This window comes from Nymphaea colorata, chromosome 2 (genome assembly GCF_008831285.2).
Source record: "Nymphaea colorata isolate Beijing-Zhang1983 chromosome 2, ASM883128v2, whole genome shotgun sequence".
In the NCBI taxonomy this organism is placed as follows: domain Eukaryota; kingdom Viridiplantae; phylum Streptophyta; class Magnoliopsida; order Nymphaeales; family Nymphaeaceae; genus Nymphaea; species Nymphaea colorata.
Window position 1 is genome coordinate 20752170 of NC_045139.1, and position 10648 is coordinate 20762817.

The 10648-nt window shown below is 41.2% G+C and overlaps 1 protein-coding gene across 1 annotated transcript; it reads left to right on the forward strand.

Moving 5' to 3' along the window:
• Window positions 1-3395: 3395 nt before the first annotated feature.
• Window positions 3396-5290, forward strand: LOC116249156 (transcription factor TCP20-like). Its single transcript, XM_031622330.2, has 2 exons — window positions 3396-4811; window positions 4928-5290. Exon 1 carries the CDS (start codon window positions 3791-3793, stop codon window positions 4616-4618), a length of 828 nt encoding a protein of 275 aa, XP_031478190.1. The 5' UTR covers window positions 3396-3790; the 3' UTR covers window positions 4619-4811; window positions 4928-5290.
• Window positions 5291-10648: the final 5358 nt, after the last annotated feature.

A 10648-nucleotide genomic window follows, 5' to 3' on the forward strand; every position in this document is an offset into this window, starting at 1 on the left:
TCGAGATAAAAGGATATGACGTGGTGAAAAAACCAAGACAAGGGAATTTTTTATAAGGTGTACATATATATTGCGGTATATATTTTACCATTAATTTTGAATCATGCTTTTGGCTGCCTCCCTCTTTCTTTCCATTTTTTACTTTGTTTTGTAATACAAAAGCTGGCAAATTAAGATTTCTTTTCTGTCTTTCTGATGGATGTGCAGAAGTTTGAAATAGCGTCTTATTTGAACTGATCCTCGGTATAAAAACCCTGGGACATATACGTTGCAGAAAAGAGTTCTTGCTGCCGAAGCGTGTAACTTTTGACCTCTTTCAACTTAAGACAGTGGCAGGGTCACGTGGAGTTGTTTATTCCAGCTAACAAATTCAGTTTAATATTTTATGATAATATTTTGATATATTTGATTGTTATAAATATAAGTGATCCAAACAAATTAAAAGATAATTTTTTTTGGCTCCGCTAGTGACTTAAGAGGACATTGTGTGGAGCCCCCACTCATTTTTCCTAGTTCTACTTAATGGCAACTGCAACCTTATTAAAGAAAAATTACCATGAAAAGGAACAAAATATTTTTGCAGGAAGCTTACGGTGATTAAGTGTAGAAGAAAGCAAAAAAAAAAAAATCACTTATTTGGGAAGATGAAAGAGCAAAAGAGCATTTTTTTCAATTAATTGAAACTTGATAGTTAGCCCTAAGCAATATGATGTGGATAGTTAACAGTAAGGAAGGAAAAGCTAAAGCGACATAACTAAAGACTGGTAAAATCAAGCAAACTAGAATATTGGACCAAAATGTATATATATACACACACGTGGACGTGCCTGCAAAAGATTCACGTATAGCAATAAACCCAAAAAATAAAATGGAAAAGAGTTGAACTCAAATGCACAAAAAGCCACCTAACCCTAATAAACAACAAACAAGCCTATTTTTTTTTTTTGTATGAACATGAGTCATGTTATCAAAAAGCGGCATCAACTTCCCCAAAGTGGGGGTTGTTGCATGCAACAGTTTGTTTAATTTGGGTGGGAGATGGTAGGCAACTATTTTTCATCTCAAGTGTTAGGGGTGTTAACTTTATGTGCTGCAAAAGGGGATCATCGATCCATCCATAAGTTGAAGTGTCGAAGTGTCGCCGAGGCAGCACTTTAAAACACTAAAAACATGCTATCTATCTTAAAAAGACAAGACATTGAAAAGGAGTTAATAAATGTCAATAGTTACCAGCAGCTGGGTTTTGAGATATTTTATTAGGTGCTATTTATTTTTTAAATAAAAAATCTAAAGAAATTATCTTATTCAATTACAAATTTGTCATGGCCCAACTCTTTGTGTCGGTGATCTACAAAAGGCAAGAACGTCATTGGGAACACGACAACCACGGTACACAACGGAAATGTACGTATGTGTATAAAGAGATAAAGGGAGTGCAGTAAAAAGGAAATGTTGGATGCATAAAAGAAAGACATAGGATGGAGCATCCCACAGGAGCCATCTATCTAGTGAATGGCCTTCGATCTACAATGAGGTGTCAAAGGTGGGAGGGGGGCCTCATGTCCCCACGATGGGAAACACATTTGACAAGCATTGCAAGCACCAACACACACAAGCATTGCAAGCACCAACAAACACATTTGATGGCACAACAGACATGACAAAGGTTGGTAAGTTGTCAATCTTCATTTTGAAATTTTTAACATCTTATTACTGTAAATGAAAGGGATGAAGGAACACAAATATACAAGTTGAAGCATAGTGAAGATATAGTATCAAAAACAGATATGTTATTTTGGAGGTATAAGGGAATAGTCGGGTCTTTGGCTCTTTTGTTTGAAATACTTTTTCTCACCCAACATTCTCTACAGAAAATTACTAGACAACCCAATTCAAATGTAGCACTTACTTTTTTTTGCCAACCAAGGAAGAACGAGCTGTTCTTTAATTAATTTCCTTCCATAGACGACAAGAGGCTAGTTCTACCTTATTTTCTTATCGATCTGTAGTCGGTGAAATAAAAAAAAAAAAAAGAGGTTATGGTGTTGGTTTACCATTTCTGCGGAGGCAAATGCGTTCTTTCTTGAGAAATTTTATATTTAGGGTTGCATTTTCCATCGTCTTAGCCCTCTACAATAATAGCTGGATTATCCGTAATATGAGAATGTCTTAACTCGTGGACATGACACAATCAAATACTATGTATATAGCATTTTGGGGATTGTTGATCCCCCTTGCTAGCTAATGTGCACACAGAGAGAAATCTTTGCCAAAGAATTCGTGACCTGCTTGAGTCGATGATGGATAAATTTCCAGGGCATGAGCGAAGAGATTGGAACCGTTTGGATGAAATCACTTTCTTAAACGTTATAAAGACTTGGGTGCACGTTGTAATTTTTTGAAAGCAATATGAGTTTATCTGAAACTGTTTTGAAAATTCTGGGCGCCCAAAGTAAATTTCCTTCGATGGGTTTGGAAACCCGTGGAAACCTTCTTTTCAGGTCACGTTTTCCGTCGTCTTCTTCGTCGAGCGAGGGAGGGTTTCAAGCAGCTCCGGCCGAACCAACACCATCCGGTCGCCGTGGGTTTTATCTCTCTCCAACCGTCTCGCTTTCTTTCTCACGAATCATGGGGCTAGGAAGAGATTTTGAACGCAGAGTGCATAAAAACCTGTTTCGTTTTTGTTTTTGGTTTTCATCTTCGTTCGCCCGGATCTCCGATGAACGGTTTCATGTCCAACAGCCATGGCTTCGGCATGGGCTGCTCGTCGTGGCTTCGCCCATTTGCCGGGGCTCCAGCTAAAAAGGGCGAAGAGAGAGAGAGAGAGGAGCAGACGAGCAGTGGCAATCAAACCTAGCTACTGTCACACTTCACCAACTATAGGTGCAGCGCCACGTGGGGATGTTGAGTTGCTTGGAAGAGATACGTCTGTGACAACAATGGCGGCAGAACAGCAGCCATGGCCACGGAGGGAACGAGGGGAAGGGGGTAAAGGGAGAGGAGAGGGAGGAGGGAAGGGTGTAGAAAGAGGGTGGGCGATCAGTGGAATTTGCGGAAAAGTGTTTTTAGGGTGGCAGTTAAAGCTTATTTCTGCAAGCAGTCAAAATCACCCTTAACAAACGGTCAAAAGCTTCTAAAAAAAGGGTAGGGACGAGTAGTGGTGGGCGGTCTCGTCTCGTCTCGTCTCTCTCTCTCTGAACAAGTGTAACTTAGTCTAAAGCCCTCTCTCTATCGTCTCCACTTGTTAAAAGTTTCCAGGTCTACTTTCCCGCTGTAAAAAACTTGGCACAGGACGCTTCTCTACAGTTTCTCTCTCTAGAAACCTGGGTAAAAAGGCCCCCCAACGCGCCGTAACTTGGTAGAAGACTACTGTCCGAAGTCCACAACTTCGTACAAGTCCACTTTCTCTCTCTATTAGCTCGGTACTCTCTCGCTCTCTCGGGTCGACTCCTATACTTCCTACCTCTATCGAGTGACTGGTGCTTGGGTCTCTCTCTCTCTCTCTGTCTCTATATCCCTTTTTTTTTTGTTGCTTTTTCTTTTCTTGCTATTGCAACAACTCACCTTCATCCTCATCTGCATTCATCCTCATCTGCAGTCTGCAGACCTCTGCTGGTATATACAAACAGTGAAACCCCATGAAAATCTAAAACTTTGGAGGGCCAATCTTTTCCTCAGAAAAGTACCATTTTTTTTGTTTTTTCCAATGGATCCGAAGGGCTCTTCGAGGGCTCCAACCCAATAAGTGCCCAAATTCCATCAAGCCCTGGGCCTCCCGAGGGACGACAAGATGGAGGCCAAGGATTTGCAGGTAGTGGTGGCTGAGAAGGAGGAAGGGAAGAGGCAGCTGGCACCCAAGAGGAGCTCCAATAAGGATCGGCACACGAAGGTCGACGGGAGGGGGAGGAGGATCAGGATGCCTGCACTCTGTGCAGCCAGGATCTTCCAACTGACGAGAGAATTGGGCCATAAATCTGATGGCGAGACCATTCAGTGGCTTCTGCAGCAGGCAGAGCCATCCATTATAGCAGCCACGGGAACGGGCACCATCCCTGCTTCAACCCTTGCTGTTGCAGCTGGCTCCATGTCCGCACAGGGGACCTCCGTTTCTGCAGGCCTTCATCAAAAGATGGACGAGTTGGGCCATGGAATTGGCAGTGGGAGGACCAATTGGGCCATGACTGTGGGCAGATCTCATTCTGCTACAGGTAGTTTGTGGCCCAGTGTCGGTGGTCTCAGCTGTGGGTTTTTGCACTCTTCTGCTCCATCATCATCAAACTTGGGGTCTGAGAATGTGAATTTCGCTCAAAGAGTCGGATTTCCAGGGTTCGAATTGCCGGCTACTCATCTTGGCGCGATGAATCTGAGCTCAATCTTGGGTACCCACAGTCAGTCTCTTCCTGGTTTGGAGCTCGGTCTTTCTCCTGATGGTCATATTGGGGTGCTGGCATCTCAGGCTTTGAATTACTACCATCAGATTGGGCAAAGTAGAGCAGCTCCAATTCATCAACAGCAGCAGCCGCAACAACAGCAGCCGCAGCCGCAACAGCAACAACAGCAACAACAGCAACAGAAGCAGCAGACTAGCAAAGACGATTCACAGGGATCAAGGCACTAATAGGGAGGTTATAATTTTTTTGGAGAATTAAAGATGGTGGTTGTGGTTTTGATACGAAAGAAGGTATGTCTCTCTAAGCCACTGGAAAGAAGCCTTGCTGATAGTATTTGTGGATGACCTGTAGACGATTGAATCGGGCCCTGGGTGCCGCTTTCTTGCCCTGCAAAATCTTCGTCGAAGTATGAAAATACAGGTAACTGTTATTCCTTTTGAGTTGTTACGTGGTTCCTTGAATTGCGTATGTTGGCACAGTTTGTCGCTTCTCCTCGTCGAGGCTTGATAACTAGAAAACTCGTTTCTCTGTCTCAGTTTGCAGGTGGAACATACAAAAAACGGCATGCTTTTGGGTTTGGAACTATTTTTCTTTGTCCTTTGATCTCTTGTTTCAAGGTGTGGTCGTGACAGCGTAAGCCATTGTCGATTCTTCGTTCTCAAGTTTAGTGAATTGGTTATTGGCTTGATGTGGATGAAATTGGGATTCCAGACTGCAGAATATGCACAATGTGCAAGGCATAAGATGCACAATGTGCAAGTTAATGTGATTTTTGTGCCTGCAGATTGTGAGTTGTAGGAATAATATAATGTTCTGCTTTGTATTTAATGAGCTGTATTCGAGAAACCAATAAGCAACACTTGCATGGCTCCATTTCTGTCCTCGTATGATTGAAACAATCAAGTCATTTATGTTCTAACTTCTAACTAAAGTGGCTTCTTTACCATCCTTGTGTGGAGATTATTATTTTAATCTTCTCCATCTTACCAGGGAATTGAGCCGAACAGTTAGAGCCTTGATCTAGGACAAGTGTTTTTTTTTTTGCTACAGCCAAATGGTATAACTATTTTGAATATCTGTATCTGTTTATGTCCACACCCACATATGAACTCAATCTGAAACCATTTGTGAAAATGGTCTCTTGAATTAACCTACATAAACTAAAATATCCTGATATCACCAGAAAAACTAGTGAACAGGAGGAAAAACATTCAACTGCAGGTATTTTCAGTCGAAAGGAAGAAAACGGTTGAACAACATTAGCATCCGAAGAGGAAGTTTGCCTTTCAGTTCCAGTGAGAGTCGACTGTTAGTGGCATACGTTTGAGTTAACTTTCTTGTTATGCATCTTCTTTCTTAATCATGTCACATTATGCCCTTGTGTGCCAAAATTTTCTTGACCAGACTTGAGTTTCTATTCAGTTACAACTTACACTAAGGGTGAGCTGACAAGTGTGTGCTTTTAAGTGATGGGGAAAATCAGTGCTCCAACTTATGAATCTCACTGGTTTGAAGGCCCAGATTTCCTTGGCAATGCACCTAGATCTTGCCTCATGGCAAGGGCGTGTGCTTATGGCCAGTCTCAAGCTATTGACATCTATTCAGTTTGCCGATGTTAGAAAGTAGTCTCCACCGTTGATGATAGGAAGTCACCTCCACCAGATCAGTGGAACCCTTGCGAGGAAGTCTTTGGAAGATTTGCTTTACATGATGCTTCATAGTGCAGTTATGTTCATAACAGGTTCTGGTGTCATTTGTTGCATCAAAATCTGCTCTCTGTGTTAGTGTATGTTTGTGTGTGTGGTTTATGCAAATAATGTGATGGAATACTTAAATATACGTTTATGGAACTTAAATTGTTGTTCTGAAAACGGATCTAAGCTTAATAATCTGTACTTGCAGGACCACTTACCACCTAACCGTTAAGTAGAAAGTATCCTTTATGTATATAGTTCACGATTAAAGCTAAAAGGACATCGAGCATCACCATCATGAATCATGGCTTCATTCATTTTAATGAAGTTACCTTGATCGCATAAAATATGAAAAGAAAGTGCTTGGACGACTCACCATTCAGTTGCAATTAATTTATCTGGAGATTACCTAAAGCTAAGTCATCCTTTTTGTTATTCTGCAACTGAATTACGGCAGACAGAACGTGAGACATGTAGTCTGTAACCTCTCCATCATCACATGAAAATAAAGGTCCTAAAAGAACTTAATACATCTCGAGCAAAATGCACTTTTGCGTTGATTAACCAGTAACATTCTTGGTTTTTCAAAGGTAACCTATTTATTCTTAGTTGTGCTCGGCTATGCCTTTGAAATTCATAATGACCACTTATTCTGCATATCCCAAAAGGAAACACAAGAGAAGGCCCTGGTACATTTTATGGTGTATTGTCAAATTCTGCCAGCCTCAAAACATCTGCATTTCCATCCTGCCCCTATCAATTTCTCCTGGAGAAAAAGTTATACAACAATTTCACATGGGAAAAGTAATCAATTTGATGAACTTGGTCCCTAACTTCTGACAGAACCAGGGACAGGGACAGCTTGTCTTTATGAATTTGAAGGGAAGAGGGTATTTTAAGTTCCCTTTTGATATTTGATCCGTGGTGAGTTTGCTATACTAAATATAAGATAAGATGTAAGAATTGTCAAACGAAACAAAGCGTGGCAGTTACGAGTTCAGAGAAAGAAATATTACTGGAAGGGACAACTGAAGACTTGCTTTGAGCTTTGTCACACTGCAGAAAACAAAAAAAGGACCCTGTAGTTACGGACAACCACCTCCCTAATTTCCTGTAGCCCTTTTGCGCAATTCATGCTGCACATTATGTCATATATATATATATATATATATATATAGAGAGAGAGAGAGAGAGAGAGAGAGACTGATTGAGATAAACATTCATCTTGGTGTTTTCTGCACAGCAGGTAACAGTTTGCCTTTACTTTTGAGTCAGAGTAACCATGCACTTGGATTGAGGGTGGACATTGGGCGACCCTTGGCCAGCTCAGACCGAGCCCCATATACCCAAGAAAAATTTCAGGCCCGACTGAGATCAGATTATTAGCATGACCGGTTCCGTCTTGTCTCAGGACGGCCGTTTGGGTGGACCTATCAATTCTCATCACAGGGCTAAAGTTGACCCTATAAGAGGCTCCACTTTTTTTTGGGCCTGAGTCCAACCTGACCCAGGTCAGGTAACTGAAGGGCTTACGCCTGATCCAATGCCCATAACAGCCTCAAACACGCATATGATGCCGGAAAAGTGTTCAATATATGTGTCTACAGCCCAATGAGACTCGAAACTCTTTTCTAATTTTTTGTGCATTGAAGTTGAACAGTATAATAGTTGTTGAATTGTGGAGATTACATCGACTATTTTGGTTGCCAATTTCATATAATCGCCCAAAAGACACAAAGATCTACAAAGATCTACATGTTTTGTATAGACACCGGAAATTCTGTGATGAAGTTGCCGAGAATGATAAAAAAGAAGGCAACAAAGCACCTTTCTATTCAAGAATTGATCTTAGATTATATGAATAGTGGTGGATTTCATGGATTGCATTATTATATAGTATGCAGCTTGTTCTTTCTTGGCCCTAAAGTAGGATAATAATATTAACAACAAGTGGGCACATAGTATCATATCAAAACAATAAATTCTCTTTTTCCTTAGTTAAGAATAAAATCATTGGAAGGAATTGATGTGGCTTGAGTGCCAATTTCCATCAACCGATCTTTATGATCTCTGGATGGCCCACTGGCCTACTTGTTTTGGACATTAGGTCTAAAACTGAGAAATTAGTTCAACCTGTCAAGCTTATCAGCTATGAAAACAATGCACAAGTCATGAAAATGATTGTGCCTACGATCTACATTTTCTTTTTTCCTTTTCTTTTGTTCTCGTTCGAGAATCAAGCTTTGAAGGAATGCTGCCAAATCACGTGCAGTGTATAGTAGGAACATGAATAGAATCTTAGATCTCATCACGTCTTTTACTTGAAGATGCCTTTGTCACCCCTAAGTTCATCCCAGTAATCGATCTGCTTTCAATTTTAGTTCTGTAAATTCTTTTCCTTTTCATCTCTCCAAGTCATAGAATCCGCTCTACCTTGAGTAGCTGGTCCAAGTAAAGTCTATGCACAAGACTTCTTGGCAGCAGAGGGCCCCAGCTGGTCCGTGTAAATTCCGTGTTGCAAGGCCATTAATACAGTCGAGAGAACTTTCTGGTAAGGAAACAACATATCAACTGTGGCAGAGCCAGAAATTTTGGTCTGAGGAATACTAATTAAAGAGTCTTCAACTGCAGACACCTGCCTATATGTGGTGCCGACACTGAATGTCACTGGTCTGTCCTCAAATCAATAAGCTTTTCACCTCATAGACGCAGAAAATTTTTGGCATATATATCCAAAGATCTTGGTGACTTTCTTAAGTAAAAAGGGTGCAGTACATCAGTCTCGGCGACTGTGGTGAACGGCAAGTGTAATCAAGATCATAATGAAATCTCAACTAGCCAGTCCTAAGTTAGAATTATTTCGGTTCAAAAGTGCAGGCCTGGATGACTCCCCTGCCTACTCCTAGGACAGCTTAAACCTTCAAAAGAAGAACTCCCGCCTTTCCGCCGTTGCTCGGTTAAAAAGCAGCCTAAAGAAGAGGTCAAAAAATCATTTGATAAATCCTCATAAGATTCATCTTTCCAAGACCCCTGAACATCAGGTAGTATAAATTAACCACCAAAAGCTTAGGGGTTGCGTACGTATCATCCTGTCTCACATAGATATACGCCTGAAGATATGGAGAGACAACCTTTACAAGGTTCCATAACATGCATGATTTATACAAGGAGAAAGAAACGAGAATGAACATGATGTATCGGCTGAGCGTCAATCAGACAATCTATCTAGCGATTAAATTATCAACAGGGTATTACTTTGGATTCTCCTGGAACATAGCTCGGACCCCATAGGAATTATCTATTTGCTGTCCTGGAAGATCATCGAATGATCTTATCATTCTCGATATCTTGCTTTTTCTCCTTCTTCGACTATGCATATGATGCTAAGAATGGCAGGTGGGAGGGTGCCAATTGCAGGGTCAGCCAGAATGATTCGAGTGTCAAGTTATTTAGGAGGCGTTTGATAGCCTCAGATTTAAAATCTTCAAGGATCTCATATCATCGAGGATTTGAAATCCTTAGTTTAACAAATACATCATTGGGATTTGAAACCGTAGAGTTAAGATCGGAAAACAAACCCCCTCCCTCCCTCCCTCCGGATCTTAAATCTAACTTTTTTTTTTCAGTGCAAAGTAAAATAAGAATCTTAAGTGCAGGCCTTAGGCCTGACCTAATACCCTTAGTTGGTTGAACCATTTGTATCAGCAAAAACATGTCACGTCAAGTCCACAATTTCAAATCCGAAGTAATCAAACCTTCCTTAGGGATGGAAGAGAAAAGTGATGTTTTAATATGGCCAGTCCCTCCAACATAGACTCAACAGAAGTCTATGTGATGAGTTACTGCCTTGTGTTATGTCAACAGGTCACAGTGGACTGTACGTGCTCTCGATGGCACTACTCGACGCAGCTAAGTTGCCCGGTTAGTTCCCGGTTCGGGTGCGTTTGATTCATCTGACAATGCATCATGAGACAGCTCATCTCAAACCCAAACTTTCAAGCATGAGATGGTCTACCCCATACACTAGCTCTCCACATATTCCCATGCACCCCCCTAAATCTGCAACTCTTTCCAGTACATGCACTGTTTGAGATAGTGAGGACTGATTGTCTCAACATACCTTTCATCGAATATTTTGGCAGAAATTGTCATATGTGGCGTTCCTTCACCCTTTCGTTTCAGACACACCCTGCTGCGTCTGAATGAGCTTGACAAATTGTCCGTCATTTAATTACCAAAATTGGTTCTTTCTTCATTAACAAAAAGTTCTGCATCCTCATGTCCGAAGCAGCGACAAAAATTCATACCGCATGGTAGCGAAATCACGTTTACTGGAACACATCTCTGCAAACAAGCCACAGCACAAGATGATGAATATATTCTACTGCAATGTGCAGGTAGATGAATAGATCACTAAACTGGATCCAAAGTTATGAATCTGGATCTGGATCCGATCAGAAGCATTAAAAGGCATATCCACTCATATTGACTTTACTTGACAAGAATCTATAGTGAGATCGAAGAGGGAGGAAATTAAGATTGGTGAGTTCCAAACTGAGGAAC

Bases quoted from the DNA above. Each gene is read 5' to 3' on its own strand.
- LOC116249156 (XM_031622330.2), top strand. From the start codon at position 3,791: ATGGAGGCCAAGGATTTGCAGGTAGTGGTGGCTGAGAAGGAGGAAGGG.